The sequence below is a fragment of the Acipenser ruthenus genome, chromosome 13 (assembly GCF_902713425.1).
Source record: "Acipenser ruthenus chromosome 13, fAciRut3.2 maternal haplotype, whole genome shotgun sequence".
Lineage (NCBI taxonomy): Eukaryota > Metazoa > Chordata > Actinopteri > Acipenseriformes > Acipenseridae > Acipenser > Acipenser ruthenus.
The window spans coordinates 919064-938330 of NC_081201.1; the positions used below are offsets into that span (position 1 = coordinate 919064).

Here is a 19267-nt window from a genome sequence, read left to right on the forward strand (position 1 = left end):
TGGTTTCTTGCAGAAACACCTGTATGGCTCTTGGCAGCAACAGCTCCTGAGTTTAGCGCTGTTCTCTGCCACTATGCATTGTCATGGAAACAGTAGCAATACCCAACAGCACTTCAATCCTGAGAGCAGACCGTCCTTGCTAAGTACTGTCCTCCCACCTTCCATCTGAAGTCTGTGGATATTTGTAATTGTAAGGGTGCTGCACATACAGCTTATACTATCTCAGATCAATCACAGACCGGATTAACCTCTATTACCCCAAAAGACCTTGTACAAGCTGAGAGACTTGCTGTCCCTAAGGCTGAGACTTAGCTTAGCAACCCCTCTATTTGTTTCAGTTCTGCTTCTGTAATCTCAGATTGCCTCCTTGGGAGTCTGGCAGAGTACTTGGAGTCAGTGCACTAATGAACTGCAGAATTTCTATCCTCAAGCATTGAGCAGCTGCTTCTGCACTAGAAACCAAACAAGGGTGAGTTTATCCATCCAATCATCTAAACTGCAGCTGCAGTAACTCTGCTTTAACCCATTCAGTGCCATTGTCCTCATTTGAGGACAGGCTATTTGGTCATTTTTTGAGCATTTTTAACTGGCATCTTTTAATGTTCTCTTTAACTATATTGATATAAGAACGTAAGAACATGATAAAGTTTACAAATGCGTGGAGGCCATTTGACCCATCTTGCTCGTTTGGTTGTTAGTAGCTTATTGATCCCAGAATCTCATCAAGCAGCTTATTGAAGGATCCCGGGTGTCAGCTTCAACAACATTACTGGGGAGTTGGTTCCAGACCCTCACAATTCTCTGTGTAAAAAAGTGCCTCCTATTTTCTGATCTGAATGCCCCTTTATCTAATCTCCATTTGTGACCCCTGGTCCTTGTTTCTTTTTTCAGGTCGAAAAAGTACCCTGGGTCGACATTGTCAAAGTTATCATTTAACAAATGAAATGACTGTAGTTTTGAAAATGATCCATCCCAGCATTAGCAAAAGACTACATAATGATCCGTAGAGATCGGAAGTCAATGGCTGGGAACAGTTTGTCCTAAAAAGTTTTACCAAGGGCTTTAACAAACTGTCTTGGCAGGATGATGTATTGGAGCAACGTACTGGTGAATTGCAGCTTTTTAAAAATGTGTACAGAGTAAAGCTTTAGTTCTCATGTTTTCAGATTGCATTGTGTTTTCTGCGACTTTGTGTTTGAACTCTGAAATAGAGCTCTTTCATCCATGAAAGAGTGGGCTTGCTGTCATTGAAAAACCCTTAAAACTAAAAGCTGACTGAACTATAAAATGTAACTTGAAAGGGAAGCATTTTAATGCGTGTGCTTGTTTACAGACTGCTGTGCAGTGTGAGCCTAAAATGACAATCAAAGTAAGGCTTTCCCTGTGAAGAAAATAGATGATTATCATTAGAAATTACATGCAACAAAAATTATGTTGCTGTCTGTTTACAAGCCAGGCAGAGTAGGCTGATGTAAATTGACTTGCCATTATATTGTAAACGAAACATGTAATCATTATATGTAATATAGAGTGTATGCATTTTATTAAAAACAGTGTTGCTACAGTAACCCCCAATGTTAGAGGCATCTTCAAAAAGTATGATGACTGCCACCTTCTGGACACATTTATTTTTTTCATTCTTTCAAAGACTACCTGAACGTCAAGCAGACAGAGAGCTTTGTAATCTAGTACGGTTTCAGTCATTTGATAAAATTAGTTTTAAAAAGGAAGATGAAAACCTTGCCTTTAGCCCAGCTGTGTCTGTAAGACAGGAATGAGAAGACAGGAGGCGTGTGACCATTGAAAAGCATGACCTTTTATTAAAATGCTTTCTGAGCTAAACAGTAAGTGGTTAGGGTTTTCCCAGATGCACACACACAAGTCTGCAGCACAGTTTACAGCTAAAACAGGTCCACCTCTAGGCTTTTTATCATTTACTTCCAGCAGCAGTGCCCGAGAAGTCTCAGCTGAGCCAACAAGATGAGGATCCGAGGAAAACTGTCCAGTGTTCAGAAGCACCAAGGTTTAGACAACGGCTCACCCCAACATCAAAGAAACAGGGAAAGAAAGAAAGAAAGAAAGATCTCTCTATGGAAACAGTTGGGATTATGTGTGTGTGTGTGGTGGGGGAACGGGGGGGGGGGGGGTTCTCTAAAAGAGACACAGCGAGAAACAAAGGGAAAGTAGAAAGGGTCAGAAGGAAGGAAGAAAGAAAATGAGGAATACAAAATAAAGAAATCAAGAAAGAAGATTTGTGGATTACTAAAAGAAAAAAGCACGAAAGGAAGGTGAGAGAAAAGAAATAAAGAGAAGAATAAATAATGAAGGAAGAGGGAGGGGAGGTAAAGACAAAGCAAAGGAAGAAATGAGAAGAAAGGGCAGAAAAGAAAAGAAAAAGAAGAGGAAGACAAACGGCGAGAAGCAGTTTCTCTCCAGAAGAAAGAAAACGAACACCTGTGGAATACACACAGCAGGAAGCACACGAGAGTGGGGAACGCAGTGAGATTACGGGACAGTACACTAGTAGCTGTGTGATCCGTGGACAGCTTTACGCTCACCTGACAACCTTCAGTCGTTTACCAACCTTTCCCTTTTTTAAATAAATTACATTTACAAACGGAGCTCCCCTTTTCCTTTCATGCACATACCTGCCTGCGCTCCTGTTTCTGCCTATCCCCTCCCAGACCTTCTCCTCTCCTCCACCGCACACTGCCCACATGGCCCTGGTAATCGTCAAGCATGCAAGCCTCCCCCCTTTAAATGCATCAGCCACCGATCCTGCAGAGGAATTCTATCAGTTACCTGGGATTCTACAGATTCCTCAGGCTTTGTCGATGTAAAAAGGCAGTAATAGTACCACCTGGTCTGTGAGAATGAAACACGGTCTTACATTTTTGTATATATTTTTTTTTAATGCAAGATTGAACAGCGGTCGCAGTTTGTGTTTCATCCTGGATACATCTTGATTCTAATGGAAGGTGACAAGCAAGACCTTCTCAGTGCTTGCTGTTCCCAAAGCAGAACTACTAAAACAGATCCCAAACAAAAGAGATGCACGGGGGGGTTTGTCCCGAATACAACACCAACTACTGCTGAGTCTCGTATATAAAAAGAGGTACAGATACACCTGACAGTAGACAGCTGATTAACCTGGATAAGATTCAACAACAGCCCTTGTCACATGACAAAGTTGGCTTTCCAGATGAAGTCCACCTTGTCCTTTGTCATGTGACCGGGGTACAGTTCTGTCATTTGGCTGAAGCCTTGAATATGAATGAGGGTGGAATGGGATTGAAACTGTAACCCATATCCCTGTAACCCACCCCTTCACCCGAATTTACAAGGACACCCCAGATATATCTATTGATGCTTTTGCAAAAAGTTACAGCTCTAGCATACTGACGAGCGTACAGGACCACAATCTGGGCACCTGAATTAAAATAAAATAAAAATTACATAACAAAAAGGCTGGTACTGACTGAAAGTCTTTGTTTTCTTATTTTCTATTTTTCAATTTTTATTATTATTTTTTTTCCCCCACAATTTTCATGTCGATGCCAGTCCTGTGCTACACGTACTGTACAGGGAGAGAGGAGGAGATTGTTTGTTTTTTTGCTACTTTATTTGTTTGTTTTTTTACAGATTTTCACGGCCACAGCGTTTCCTATTTTTTTGTGAACTGAAAAGCTAGGTTTCCGCCCTTCTCTCCTCCTCCTGCTCCTCCTCCTCCTCCTCTCCTCCTCCTCCTCCTCTCCTCCTCCTCTCCCTCTCTTCAGTGCTTTTTATAGCGGTTCTTGGGCTTCTCTCCGCAGCCTGTGGCTTCGCAGGATGATAGAGATGGGTTCCTATCTGAAGCGATACTCCCCAAGAGGCCCGGAAGCTCGTGGGTGATGGCCCTCTCGATCTTCTCCAGCAGGCAGCCTCCCATGTAGGAGCACTGAGCGGACAGCAGCTTGAAGTTGCTGATGGGGTTGATTCCAAAGAAGTCACGGTAGGCGTCGCGATTGGGCAAGTCGAACTTGCTGACGTTGGTCTTGGCCAGGATGGACTTGAAGATGTAGAACTTGTCCGGGTCGTCCAGGATCTCCTGGAAGACCAGCTCGGGGTCGCTGAAGAAGGTCATCTTGTCGCGGTAGGTCTGCAGGTAGCGGTCCACCAGCAGGGCGTGAATGCGCACCCGGATGCCGTGCTGCCGGATGAAAGCGATCTTGTTCTCCAGGCGGTTCTCAATCACCTGGTTCAGGTCCTCCAGCAGAGAGATCTCTTCCTTCTTGAAGAGTTCCCGGCTGGTGTCGGCCGCGTAGTCCAGGGGCCAGAAGGAGCTGACATAGACGCGGGGGGGCTCAGTCACGTTAATGAGCGGGGCCAGGCTCCAGAAGAGGGCGCCGTAGACTCTCATCAGGTCCTGAGTGACCAGGCTATCTGCTTTGTTCAGGATGATGCGGATCTGCGACTCGCGCCCTTTGAGCTGTCGGAAAAGCGTCTCCAGCTCCAGACCCACGTCAAGCTTGGTGGGGTCAAAGACCACAAAGATCAGGTCAGCGCGGTCGATGAACCACTGGCACACATCGTTGAAGGGGTAGCCTTTTGAAAAAGAAAAAGAGAGAGACTAACGATGCTTCTGGGATGCAAGGAAGTTGAGTCGTGGCAATCCCAAAAACGACAAGAAAGCAGACCCTGGGTACCAACCTCAGCTCAGCCACTTGCTGTTACATTGTTTGACACTGCCCAGTTCTTTCTTTCTCTCTAATTGTTTTAATTAAGGTTAAAGTGAGCTTGGGCTCTTTTGCTGTGTCTCTGTATTCCTCTCACTTGCATTTCCAATCCACTCCCCCCTCCCTTCCCCTTACTCTCAATTCCTTCCTCCCTTATTCCTTCCATCTCTCCTCTATAAACCCCACCCCCTCCAGACTATCTCATGTCCCTCCTCATCTGATCATCTCCCTTGACCGCTGCTTACCTCTCTCTTGCTGCTTGCGGTTCTCAATGATGCCGGGCGTGTCCACGAAGGTGACCCTCTCCAGCATCTTGTGTGGCATCTCGATGCCAACCAGCTTCTCCAGGAAGTTCTGTCCGAACTTCTCCAGGGGGGAGAAGGAGCGGGAACTGTCGGCCGCCATGACGATGCCCTCGATGGAGCGGATCTTCTCACCATGCATGATCACTGTGAACTCGGAGGTCGTGGGCTCAGCCCCTGCCAAGCGTGCACACACACACAAACACTGCGTCAGAAACATGAAGACGCAATGTGTAAAGGTAGGGGTTATCAGTGTAAAGTTAAGGGTTACCTGTGTAAAGGTCGGTGTTATCGGTGTAAAGTTAAGGGTTACCTGTGTAAAGGTAGGTGTTATCAGTATAAACTTAAGGGTTACCTGTGTAAAGGTAGCAGTTATCAGTATAAAGTTAAGGGTTACCTGTGTAAAGGTAGGGGTTATCAGTGTAAAGTTAATGGTTACCTGTGTAAAGGTAGGGGTTATCAGTGTAAAGTTAAGGGTTACCTGTGTAAAGGTAGGGGTTATCAGTGTAATGTTAAGTGTTACCTGTGTAAAGGTAGGGGTTATCAGTGTAAAGTTAAGGGTTACCTGTGTAAAGGTAGGTGTTATCAGTGTAAAGTTAAGGGTTACCTGTGTACAGTTGGTAAGGAGTGTCCTGCAGCCCCAGGAGGTAGTTTATCATTGAGGACTTGCCAACGCTCCATGGTCCCAGGAACAACACCATAGGTTTGGAGGTGATCTCCCCATCTGGAAAAGAGAGAAGACTGGCTTAGAGTGTAGCACTGGGGAAGGAGATCTGTTGTGCAGAGAGCCGTAACAGTTAGGGGGGCATTAATTAGACACGTACAAAGCCACCTTTACGCCTTTATACAAACTGTCCCCCAAGATTTACCACCAACTCTAATAGACATAAACCTCCTTTTCCATGACCCTGGAATGGTTTGATAAAGGAATGTACTTTTTACTGCCGGTTTCAATAGTGATTGGCAGCACCAAGTAAGTTCCAAAGCAAGGCCTTACACAGTCTAGGTTTGGGACAGTGTAGACCAGTGACCTTCCTACAATGGAACTGCCCTCATGACATTGTCTCTGCTGTGTGATGGATGTCTTGCTTTCACACTGTCTCAGTTCCCTCTTCACTTCCCAGTACCATTCAAAATGTGTGGGTAAATGGATATCTCTTACACTGTGACGTTACAATTGCAGGTATCACTACCCGGTTCCCTCTCTGTGTGTTTTAAATAACCTGTTCTGCAGCAAACAATAATCCTGGTGTTGTTTGAGATATAATAAGCAGTATAGCTTGGATGGTTCTCAATCTCATAGCAAAGATCATCCAAGCGACTCCTCTTTCTGGTGGGAATATCTGCTCATGCACCTGTGATTACTGATTTGAAAGACTGATCCCTAACCCTAATCTGTTCTTCATCTTACAGACTTCTTGTAGATGTTCTGATGTTGAAACGCATAAGTCGTTCCTGAATGATCCTGTGGTCGTGTGGCCAAGGGCTGACAACAGTACAAGACCCCAAAAGCGTGCCATGCAGTGCAGCACAAAGCTGGCAACTGTGCCCTTACAAAAAGGACAGTATGGACATAACCCTCCACCCCCCCCCCTCCCCTCCAAGCATCAAGCAGAAAGGTGCCAGACAGCATTGTTTTGTTTTTTTTATAGCAAAAAAAAAACACAGCTTTCATTTCCCAGACCTCAGCACTATGTAGAAAGAAATACCCAGGATTATAATGACTGGGTTCTGAAATCCAGGGAGCAGCTTCTCGTGGTAAAAGCGAAATAGCCAATCCTAATAGGAGGATTACTAAGGATATTCCACTCACAGAAGGTTGCATAGCCCACTACATGGCTTGTGAGTATTCAGTACAGCTTTCCAGCAATGCAGCGGCAGGTACATTTCTCAAACAGGGTCTCTTTCCTGATACTCCAATTGATAGCCACTCTGCTCCAGGCCCGGTCCTGCATGCTTTCACCCCTTTCACTGTCCTCACAGCAAGTACACCAGCACCCCCTTACAAACACTGCAAGTGGCCCTAGTAATCTGGGCAGCTTTATTATAATAGGACCGAATGTAGCTTGAACCTAGTATAGGCAACCGTATAATATTTTAAGCTTAATTCAGCATTCAACATGGGACAGCGAGACGTCTGATTGGCAGCCCAGTGGGACTGTGCCAAATAGTTCAGGATGTTCAGACAGTGAAAGGGTTAAAATCCCAGGCAGTGGCATGCAAGGGGGCTCCGGGGTACCCACCTGTCGCTGAGGCACCTAACGTTCGTCCAGGGTAAGCTGTTAGAGGGGAAGGAGATGAAAGAATAACACAGGGGTAAGAGACGACACAAAGAGAGAGAAAGAGAGCGGGAGAGAGACAGAGAGATATAGGGAAGGAGAGAGAGTGGTGCTGGGAAAAGAGATGAGAAACGATAGAAAGCCGCTTCTTCCATTTGACAGTGAAAGCGGAGGAGAAGCACAATGCCGTGATTCTTTAGAGACCCATCAAAAGATTCACAACACCTCCATCTCAATTAATTCTGAATGGAAAATTAGTTATACTGTAAAAAAAAAAAAAAAAAAAAAAAACATTCTTTGGATGTTGTTTGGACGGTGGTGGATTCTCTCTGGTACCAGAAGCACAAGATCTTCACATCACCATGTGCAAAAAACTACAACTTGCCTTTCCTCAATTTTTTGGAACGAAAAACCAAAAAGTGTGAATTGCATTTGAAAATAAAAGAGTTGAGGCTTTGAGCAGTGCTTGCTTCACCCAAAGAGACCATAGGTAGGGTGGAGTGAAGATATTGTTGGTAGATAGTCCTTTGATCATGCACACACATTTCCACAGTGTGCTGGTCCCATGTTAGGGTGGTGATTTTCCAGTTTCAATGCAGAGATTACATCAGGGCATCATGGACTATGCCAGTGAATGCATTACAGTCCTACGCAGCCACCAGTGCAGTAATACTTTATCAATCTTGCCCTATACATACAGTAAACACACCAACCTAATCCAAAACCTTAACCACAAGTTTACCCAGAACCATCAACTAAAAACATAAAGTCCTTATCGGATTGCATCCCTCACTATTCAACACTCTTGAGTGTTGAGTTTAGAAATGAATGCACTAACGCAGTTGTGAGCTCAGCTCCACAATACATGCCTGACGCTCGTTTGGGAAGGGCTTACCTGAGATCTCATGCTGCCTCAGCTCGTTGTACCTGTAGGCCTGCTCCAGAGGTTTGATAGCCGAGTGGTAGATCTTTCGTAGACGCTGGAGTGCAGCTGCAAGACAATTTTCACCATATTTAATTTGACCGTATCACTAACAAATGTATGCAAAAATACCCATTCCAATTGCGACAGCAACTGAAGAAACTGTACATGTTTTTTTTTTCTTCACTAAGGACAATAAGAACATAAGAACATAAGAACCTTAGCTTTTGAACTGGGACCTAAGGAAGTGTAAGTGACACAGGGGGCCTACCTGAGTAGTCGTCTGACTTGGTGTCCTCTTTCAGCCTGAGTGTTTCTTCAATGTGAGATCTGTCTCTAAGGAGAGAGGCCAACAATTCATCCTCTTCTTCTGAAGAGAAAAACAAAAGAAACAGTTGAATAAAGATGGTGGCACTTCAACAAACACGCAGGGAAATCTGAGTGAGCTAAAAAAAAAAACACATTGACATAAAAAATGACATGGATACTGTAATCATTTATTTTAGGGATTTAACCTACTCACAGTTCCTGCAACTTGTTCTGAAATTCACTTGCTACATAAAGCGTTTGCGATGCTTGTTGTTGGCACTCAACAGTTGCCCCAAAAACTGGTTTATTTATGAAGCGAGTGTAACTGGAGGAGGGGCGAACCCAAGTCCCTAAGCGGGTGCCTCTGATGCAGTACGTTAGGTCACCAGCATCAGAAATTTCAATGTGCACATATAATTCCAAGCACTGAATATCTGAAATGAATAACAGAATCGCACAGTGTTGTTCAAATCGATTCACAGCACCATTGTCAATATTTCTCAATTCTACCACTAGACCAATTACAGACACTGGTAAAGACTAAGCCTGTATGTCTACATGACCGGTAATTTCATACCATACGAAAGGGGGTGTTTAGGGGAACTGCTGACTTGCTGTGGGTGACATTTCATAGCAATTGTCCCCAAGATGCTGAAATCAATACAGTCTTGATTTGGTTGCTTGAACTTTGCACATACTGTAGAGAAAATTGCTTGCAAATTTTAAAAGTCACACAACTTGCATTCATGATTATTTACTGTGCGAATCTACCAAATAAGTGACTTGCCCAAACCCACGCAGTCTGTAGATGCATGAGCTAGGATTTCAACCCAGGCTACACTACCTCCCGCAGATGTTTGGTTTATGATATTGCCGTAGACTTGCTAGTTTTGTCTCACAATCAGAAAAGGACAGCCCGTACTGAGTGGATACACCTTTCTGTTACAATATATAAACTGTCCACACCTCTTGTTAACCTTGACTTGGGTATTTTAGATTTTGTTCTCTGTGTTGCCGAACGGTCCTCAGACTCGGTGGCGTCTCCAGGTTCTGGTTTGACATCAACATCTTGAGGGCCCTCCCCGTCGCCTTTCTCATCCACTATAGATGCTTCTTCTATTTCTTCTCCCTCCTCGTTTTTTTCCTCGGCAGATTCTTCTGTCGCTGGTTGATCAGAGGTTGCGGTTTCAATGTCTTCCGGGTCTGTCTCTCCCGCTGATCCCTCTTCTCCTGCCTCACCATTAACAGGCAGACCTCCTTCCTGACCCAGCTCACCAGATTCTTTCTCCTCCTGAGATCTTGGGACATCTTCTTCTGTTTCAATGCTTTCTGCGCTGGATTCTTCACTGTTAGCTTCCTCCTCTTCTCCTTCAGGACTGACATCTTGCAAATCAGACACTTCTTTATCATCAGGACTTTCAGTCTGATCAGACAAATCTTCACTGTCTCTTTCATCGGCTGTCTCAGGGTTGTCCTCCTCAGACTCTTGAGATCCTCTTTCTCCCTCCACCTCCTCCACAGAATCACTTTTGTCCTCTGGAGCAGGATCTTGCTGTTCTTCCTCCCCTTCTTGCTCAACCCCTTGTCCTTCCTCAACCTCCTCCTGAGTCTCTAAGTCTTCTGCAGGTTCCAGATTCTCTTCACTCTCATCATCTTCTTGGCTGGTGTCACCCTTAGAATCAGAGGCATAATTTTCGGTCTCCGTCTCCTGGAGTTCCACCTGGTCATGCGAGGAATCCTGCACATTATCCTCATCTTGCTCTCCTGTCGATTCTTGGTTGTCCTCTGGTGCTTCTCCCAAGCGTTCATGATCTTGGGTGCTCCTGTCAGCATTGGGATCATCACCTAATGGCTCGACGGCTTTATATGAAGCTTGGCCGACTTCATCTTGTTTTTTATCCTCTCCTTCTGACTCGGGGTCAGTCTCATCTTCCCGGTTTAGACTTTCACTCTCGTCGCTTTGCTCCTCAGACTCAAGGGAGGTATCAGCGGCATCATCCCCTTTGGCCTCTGCAGGATTCTCTCCAACTCCCATCACCTCTGCAGTCGAATCCCCCTCGCCTACATCAGGCTGTTGTTCTTCAGATTCACTAGTATCTGTGTCTTCTTCTGAGGCATCCTTTTCTTCTTCCTCTGACGTGGTCTCTCCTCCCGCCTCTTCTCCTTTTTCTTCTTCTGATACACTATGTTCTTCAGACTCTAAGTCTGTATCTTCTCCTGTTGATGTGGTTGATTCTTCACCCTCTAAGTTTTCTTCTTTATCTTCCTCTTCTGGTGTTTCCTGATCTGCAGCCTCTACGTTATCCTCCGAAGAATTTGATTCTTCAACTAAATCTTCATCCAACGTCTTTGATTCTTTGTCTTCTTCTTCAGAGGTGTTCTTCTCTGCAGTCTCTTCCTCATCCTGATCCTCTGAGGCACCTGATTCTTCATCCTGCAAGTCTTCCTCCTCTTCTTCTGAAGGGTTCTGTTCTGCAGCCTCTGCATTGTCTTGTTCTGAGGCATTAGGCTCTCCATCCTCTGCAGCGTTCAGCTCTTCATTCTTCTCGTTCTCTTCCCCATCATCCAGGGCTGATACTGCGTCAGGTTTCGGGACTATGTCCTCCTCAGCTTCTGTACTTTCTATAGTTTTTTTGATGCCGTTAATGATGGGATAGTCTCCGTTGCACGTGCACGTAAGGAGGTCGCCCCCATTGTGCTGTAGCTGGAGTCGGACCAGCGGCTCATCGTGGCTCTCCGGGTGGCTGACGACCTCTTCAGATGCCGTTTCTAAATGATCAGAAAGGTTTCAATCAGATCCTTGTGTCCCACTCAGAGAGAGAGCTTAAAAACAGTCTTTAAGAACAAAACAAATAACTCTTTTTTCAGGAAGGGGGTTGTTGATGACATTTTTTACATTCTGCTGTCCGGACTGAAGTGCTTAATTGGATATAGTTACTCGGGACAAATATATATATTTTTAACATCTTGTTATTTAAATTTGAATACAATCAGCATTTTGGTTTAAGGCATCATGAGACAAATATATCTTTCTAAACACATTTTTAAATAGATAAATATAGATAGATATATAGATAGATGGGTAAAACATTCCTTAAGTGGTAGTATAACACAATCTTGTCCAGAACAACTTGTTCCTTATTCAGCAAGCAAACTTTATTCCAGTGATATACCATGTTGGTCCAGTTTCCAAAGCTGTCAGACCGTCACATTTCACAGACACCACACGAACCCACCCACTCCAGAAACAACATGGTACATTTCACATTCGACAGCAGTTTCACCAGATATAAACAGAGGAACTGTGGTGGCATAAAGATCTTAATGCAATAAAAAATTAAACTGCCAACAAAACGCAGCATATTTATTTTCTTTGAACTAAAGATCATATATTTAATAGGCACGGATGACCCAGTCTCTTATCTTACTCTGTAGCACAGTCCCCTTGAACACCCACTCCAAATGAAGTCTTATTCGATAAAAAGACAAGGCAAAATATGACCGTAGTCATGCCTAATCATGCCATACCATGCCGTCAGTCCAGGGTGAATCACCAGTTTTAACAACCAAAGTACAGTACGGAGAGCAGTGTTTTATGAATGGGTCACCATGGTTTCACAACAGTACAGTATGTAACAGAGGAGTAGTGACTTGGGGTCTCCCGGTTATTCTATCCAGGGCTCCAGGCCAGCTCAGGGACTATAAGGGGAACAGGAGACAAAGCCGGTCTAATTATAACCAGTACGGGTCTTAACAGCCTGTTACAACTGACCTTGACAACCCAGGAACATGCAACAGTGTATCTGCCGTATACAGCTTTGCATAGATCAGGTTGCACGCTGCGTTATAGCTCCCACTATATATAATCCTGACAGCTGTGGAACTCAGCCAGTTCCCTTTACCATTGCGGCTGAAGAAGGTGTGACTGGTGGAAACCACAGAGGCTGTACACATTCCACGCAGCCTGCAGCACAGTTATGAAATCAGCACATGTGCTTCTTTTATGAAATAGTATCCAAAACGGGGGGTTGAACTCAGGTTCGCTCCTCGGAGTACATGAGCTCTAGTTGCTGCGCTACAAAAATAAATGTTCCGTCATGCCTGCATTTAAACTTCTGAGTGGCAACTACACCTAGAACTCTGCTGAGAGTGTGTTCTCGCGTCCTGAATGGCAACAGATCAGAATTCAGAATGTTTGACACTTCATTACCAATGGCATTCGATGTCAACGGCTTAAATAATTACCGTTGATTAGCCAGCAGCTGACGACGTTATAATATACCAGCCTTCAGGTGATGGGTAAATTTTAACAACAGCCCAAAATACATCATCCAAAACCAACAACAATTACATTAGTATTCAGCTTGATATACCTTAATGGATAATATGAATCTGAAAAGAAAAATCGTGGTTTTTTTGTAATTCAGAACTTTCGTTTCCCTTGTAGTAAGGCTGCTTTTTAGAATCTGTTTGTTCTGTGAGAATGTGAACTGAGTGTTTTTAAATAACAGAAGGTTCAGATCGAACACATACTGGACTCAGTGTATCACCTCCTCAGGGAGGAAATGTTGAGTCATTGTCTACAGCTGGCGAGATACAGTCCGACTACGCCACAATTATGTAGCGTTTAGAGATCTTTCAAAACTTGTGAGTTTCTAAATTAAAATCTCAGGTCAGTTGGGGTATCCTGTTGAAATTGGAGGTGCTGCACATTTCCGTTTGCCCTGATTGTTTTGTGACCCATGAAAGGTTGTTCTTTTGGCAGCTCCTGGGACAGCCGTCCTCTTAAAACATCGGAGTGAGAAGCTGCTTCTCTGGGACGTGGTGAGACTCAGAGGGGAGTGCGGTTCATAAAACCGGACCATCGACGGACATGGTCTTGAGGGTTATGTAAAGCGCACCCTGCTAGGGACTGTGCTGAAGCCCTTGCACATTCAAGAATGTATTAATGACATCCACTAAACTTTGCATGTATGAATTATGTTGCTTGGTCTTTATGCATTCACAGAGAAAAGTGAGCACAACCAATAGGTAAAACATACCAGGTCAAGTAGATAAACATTTAGTCCTTTTATCAGTGTAATGGGCAAACTGGTGTCCTTCAGCAATTCAGTGCAAACACGTGGAGTCCTCTCATACAATCACACTATCAGCATCATTCTCATCATCACACGCCAAGCTAAATACAATCATCAGAGAATCCAGAGGTGCATAAGAGCTGAGGCATGATATTCACAGAATAACCTATCGACGTCTTCTTTTTAGAAACGTGTTTTTTATGTCACTAACCACTAGACTACACTGCCTCTTTCCCAGTCCCTCAGCTCTAACCACTAGACCACACTGCCTCCCTCAGTCTCTCAGCTCTAACAACTAGACCACACTGTGTCATTCCCAGTCTCTCAGCTCTAACAACTAGACCACACTGTGTCATTCTCAGTCTCTCAGCTCTAACAACTAGACCACACTGTGTCATTCCCAGTCTCTCAGCTCTAACCACTAGACCACACTGTGTCATTCCCAGTCTCTCAGCTCAAACAACTAGACCACACTGTGTCATTCCCAGTCTCTCAGCTCTAACCACTAGACCACACTGCCCCTTTCCCAGTCTCTCAGCTCTAACCACTAGACTACACTGTGTCATTCCCAGTCTCTCAGCTCTAACCACTAGACCACACTGCCTCTTTCCCAGTCTCTCAGCTCTAACCACTAGACTACACTGTGTCATTCCCAGTCTCTCAGCTCTAACCACTAGACCACACTGCCCCTTTCCCAGTCTCTCAGCTCTAACCACTAGACCACACTGTGTCATTCCCAGTCTCTCAGCTCTAACCACTAGAGCACACTGCCTCCACCAGTCCACAGTTCTAATACTGGACCACAGTGCCTCCACCAGACCACAGTCCCCAGTTCTAATACTGGACCACACAGAAGTCTATTCCGGGTCAGCTCCTTTCAGCTCCTCCCAGCCTCCAGCCCGCGGGGGAATGAGAGGACAGACAACAGCAGGTGTCCAAGACTTGGGACTTTGTTACTACGAGAGATGGAAATAGACTCACAATGGGTCCCAGTGGGATGAGAATTCCTCTCCTATTTAAAGACACGGCACTAGTCGTCCTGGTGTCTGAACGCCCTGCCGTCATTAACTCCATAAATAGGGAATTTCTTCTGTTCTACTTTTTCCTTATTTTCTGTTAGCTGGAGAGCTGTCAGAGAAACTTGTTAAACAGCACATCTGCAGGAACACTGTAAACTAGTGTCTTTGTTATCTTGTAAAATAGATTTTATTTGCATATTTCTGTTGTTGTTGCACATATCTGAAGGACCTAAAAAACAAGCCTTAAAGTGAGCGGTTAGTAAGCATGACGATACACAGTACACACAAGCGGCTGAGAGACTTTGAGTGTTCTGCATGCAACCTCTGCACTCTCAGAGAAGTGATCCAGATTCAAAGGGGTATGCCCGATATTGATTAGGGACGTCCTAAATCGAGAGCCGTCCCAGATTCAGATGACTATCCCAGGACCCTACCTGCCAAAGCAAATGAGAAACATATCTGACTTCAGATAGGAATAACACAGAATGCTGAAATGCAGGATTTATGGTACACTAAACTGTAGCTTTTTGGTTCACAGGGTCTCATGGTTTTGCAGTAGTGCAGAACAGATTACAAATTAAATTGATCAGAAAACCTAAGATGTAGGCAGTCAATACTTGCTTGCTCGGGGGCACTTAAGATTAATTAATACAAATATCTGAATCCAATATTTAGTCAGATGGGAACCAAAGGCTGCAACATACATCATGCAATATTACATTTACAGAAACACTGGTATCACTAAAAACCATTCCAGTTCCAATCTGTGCTTACAGCAATATATATATGGTGTAAATAAAATTAGGTAATAAACTTTCTACATTCCTTAAAAAAAACATTATGCATCCTTGCAGTCATCTTCTACAAGGACTGAGCAGCATCGAGTCCTCTGTGCCTATTCACCCCCTAAGAGGAGGTCCCCCAGGAAGAGTAAGGCACACTGCTGCTAGCTGCCTGTGCTAAATCTGGGACTCCGTCAGGCAAGGTCTTTTCAATGCCTGTCAGTCACCGGGATAACCCTGGACAGGTGGTGAGAGGTTAAGGTTCAAATCAAACTAAGAAAAATGAACATGGGGATATTATATCATCAGCAGTCTGGGTAAAATATTAATTTGTAACACGCCACAGCCTGATACAGCACTCATCAACTTCCACCACTGAAAACCAGGAAAAACCGCTAGAGGACTGACCTGGCAAAACAGAAACAGGAGGGCTCTCCAGGTGGTCAGGGCAGCTGGGAGAGAGGGCACTGGTAGCTGCAGGGTCCCTGTCAGCTGCTGCCTGTCTCATAACCCTGCTCCTGGCTGGACCGTCTCAAGGGATGGGCGTGGTCTACCATGGAACTACCGTATAATAACTTCTAGATTCACATGCATGTATCGCTGGAATGTTAATCTGCCTGGAGAACGCCTTGGGAGGTGGCTGCAGATCTGAATGTAAGGGACAATATAGAGTTACAAAGAGCAGTCTGGCCCTCCCAGAGCCCAGCCTACCAGTATAGCTCAGAGGAAGGTATGCAGTAATATAGTATACTATGAGGAGCTCTGTGTACGTCAATTGTAAGCTTTGCCCTCCTATCTTAGCCGGAGGAATGGGTCCCACAGGATTGTAAATCATTACATGGCAACACTTTGTAACAAGCGTTATTGAAGTAAAGCTTTCAGGATTTTAAAAAGTCCAGCAGACCAGACATAAAAGCTATTCCCAAAAGCTTTACTTTACCGTATCTGCCCTGCAACAGTGCCAATGATTATTGAAAAACACCACAGTATTGGGGGGATTCTACTGCAAAGAATGAAGAGAGAAGAATTCCACAATTCTGATTCTAGAACCGTGTGGAGGCTGTTTGAATTCTTTCACTGCACTGATTCAGGCAGTTCCGATCCTATCCTTGTTCAAATGTTCTCAGGAGTGTCTGGAGAAGAAGCTGGGAGCTTGTGCTGATCAGTCCACTCATTACTGGACAGTCTGAGATTTCAGAAGCAATGAAGCATGGGTGTGTGGGGCTGTAATGGAGAATACCAGTCACTAACCACAAGACACCCACAATTAAAACCAGCCGTTTCAAGATGAGTGGAGGCCGCAAACATGTAACTACACTACGAAATCAAAATGATAGCAGGCCATCGTCGTGTGGTTGACTATAAAGACATCCTGTTATATAAAAACACTGTAGAAGCGTTAGCATTTTCTCTACAATAAATCCATTCAACACGTAAAGATTGCAGTAATATTCCTATAGCAGAATTCCCTTTTTCCAACATGGAGCAACCTGCAACCGACTGATGATGAAATCATAGTGAACGATGGCAGCTATCCCAAAGGGGCCCAATGCCTAGAGCTATTGCTATAAAGCACTGGTGTTATTATTTCCTAGAGAAATGTTACATCTCTAAAACTTTTATTTTATTCACACATTTGCCTAATATCAATGAACAGAACAGATGAAGACCGCAATAGCCTTTTTTTTTGTATCTTACAATACTAAAGATGAACCCCAGTATAAGCCCTTACACTGCAGGCACTGCCCCTCTTCCACCCCCTGTGGGTCTCTACCAGCCTAACCTGCGCCAGGGAGGAAGGACAACACAAGGAGGAACCGTCTTATTTTGGTCTGAAGCTTGGTGTCGGATTAACATTCCTGTGCAGCACACAAAACACACAGTGAAACAGAAGACAAGCGGACGGCCGTTCCTGAAGGAAAAGCACCACGTCAGCCAGCACTGCATATTCCGAGCTCTGGGAGAGTGAACTAAAATATGACTTGCAATTGAATTCCAGTGAATATGAATGCGCATGAACAGTCCAAACCCATCGTTAATACCACAGCCTCACAGTCTCACACAGCCTCACACAGCCTCACAGCCTCACACAGCCTCACAGCCTCACACAGCCTCACACAGCCTCTTAGTGCAAAGTGGCAGTTTTGCTTGCTTGGAAGCCCACAGGGACAGCAGTCTCTGATAAGGCTCAGCACTTCTCCTCCAGTTATAAGATAATGGATAGCCTTAAAAGGCCAACTGCTGGGAATAAATTGTGATTGTGACAGTGCAGGGAGACAGCAGCTGTGGTGAGCTCCAGGGTGGTGCGGGGCGGGGGGTATGCACTTCGACAGGTGTCCAGTTACACTGCGTTTCCAAACCTAGTCGCCTGACTGAAGCCCAGAATACAGAGAGAGAGAGCGAGAGAGAGAGAGAGCAGGAATCACCCCAAGGACAAACAAGGGTAACCACCAACCCTCCATTCACAAGCAATGCAGAAGAGACCAACAACCAATCAATGAAACAAGCGATACTGTACTCCATATATATAATAGGCTGACTAGTCGAATAGGCTGACTAGTCGCTTGTATTTGATCATGTCTGCTGCTCTATTTGTGAACGTGCTGTTTTGTAATGCTTTGCTGTTTCTGGACTATTTTTTAAAACCACCTGGATTTTTTTTAGAACTCTTTATTAATGTTCCAAGATGTCATTTATACGTTAAGGGATTGTAATCTGAAACTGCTGGCTTCACAATCACTCTGCAATCGTGTGACATCCTATTAGTCGACTACCACTTTCTAGTCAGTTATTTGGTGCTAGCGCTGCCCGTTTTGGAATAATGCAAATACAATATTTAGGTCCAGATTCATAAAACTTTATCGAATTCCACCCCATGTCTCTCATTAAAGGTCTCTGCTGGGATTCAGAACAGCTGACCTTTATACATCATTCCAGAGGAGGAGACAGCAAAGTGCAATTTAAACTCATGCACATATATATATATATATATATATATGTTTCTAAAACATTTCAAAGTTCCCCGTAGTGTTACAATCCTTATTGTCATTGTTATTACAACTATCACTGTTGCAAAATACTGTTTTAAACATTCTTCAAGAACATCTGAATTCTAAACCACTTCTCTTTTAAAAAGAAGCATTCATTTTGCACGCTTGCTGGTCTTTCTTAAATCCTGTTATTTAAAAAACAGCAGCAGCAGCCACCAGTCGCAAGTTACTGGAAACACCCTCAAAGTCATTCCTCTGCATGTCTTCCTTTCTCTGCTGCAGAGAGCGAGCCCGTATTTAGCGGAGTGCCCTTCATACCAGCAATGCAATACAAGCCATCACATTTTCTTTGTATCAGGCTCTTTCTTTGCTTACAAACAAACAAATAGCTGCAGTGAGGTGTGAAAGCGTGCCTTACCTGCTGTCCCCAGGACCAGCACAGCGAGGAAGCAGCAGAACGAGACTAGACCCTTCATGTTGGCTGCCAGGAGAACTCTGCCGCTCAGAGCAGCTATATATACACCGGGGGAAAGGTGGAAGGGTAAGGCAGAGGGAGGGAGTAAGGGAGGGCAGGACACAAGCCACACAGCCATAGGAAACAGCTCCGGCTCTGCTAAAGACAAACCCTGGGTTTGCAGGAGGCCTTCTGCTTTACAAAATCAGCCAGTGGGTATGTATAATAAAGTATGAGAGTATCATTGTGGTATTCCGTGGTAAAAGCACGGTAAAGAATGGTAGAAGTAATTTGTTCCTGTGATGTAATGGTTCGGTGTTTAATTGGCACACTCTTCAATGGGTGACCAAACAAACTGTGTAATACACACAGTGAAAGCACGGTGAAGCACAGGCAAGCATTGTAAAGACCAGCAAG

At 44.4% G+C, this 19267-nt stretch overlaps 1 protein-coding gene across 2 annotated transcripts; it reads right to left on the reverse strand.

Moving 5' to 3' along the window:
- Positions 1–1794: 1794 nt before the first annotated feature.
- Positions 1795–18906, reverse strand: LOC117418475 (histone acetyltransferase KAT6B). 2 transcript variants are annotated; one of them, XM_059035385.1, is made up of 8 exons: positions 18815–18906; positions 9494–10984; positions 8490–8588; positions 8192–8287; positions 7261–7296; positions 5625–5741; positions 4961–5194; positions 1795–4584 (listed from the first exon to the last, which is right to left on the reverse strand). In XM_059035385.1, exons 1-8 carry the CDS (start codon positions 18870–18872, stop codon positions 3773–3775), a joined length of 2943 nt encoding a protein of 980 aa, XP_058891368.1. In that variant the 5' UTR covers positions 18873–18906; the 3' UTR covers positions 1795–3772. The 2 variants fall into 2 exon arrangements, with proteins under 2 accessions (XP_058891368.1, XP_058891369.1); XM_059035386.1 differs by lacking the exon at positions 7261–7296.
- Positions 18907–19267: the final 361 nt, after the last annotated feature.

Coding starts and splice junctions, on each gene's coding strand:
- LOC117418475 (XM_059035385.1), bottom strand. CDS start 18,872: ATGAAGGGTCTAGTCTCGTTCTGCTGCTTCCTCGCTGTGCTGGTCCTG. Junction 5,742..7,260: donor GTTAGGTGCCTCAGCGACAG/GTGGGTACCCCG, acceptor TCTCTTTTCCAG/ATGGGGAGATCACCTCCAAA. Junction 4,585..4,960: donor CCGCAAGCAGCAAGAGAGAG/GTAAGCAGCGGT, acceptor CTTTTTCAAAAG/GCTACCCCTTCAACGATGTG.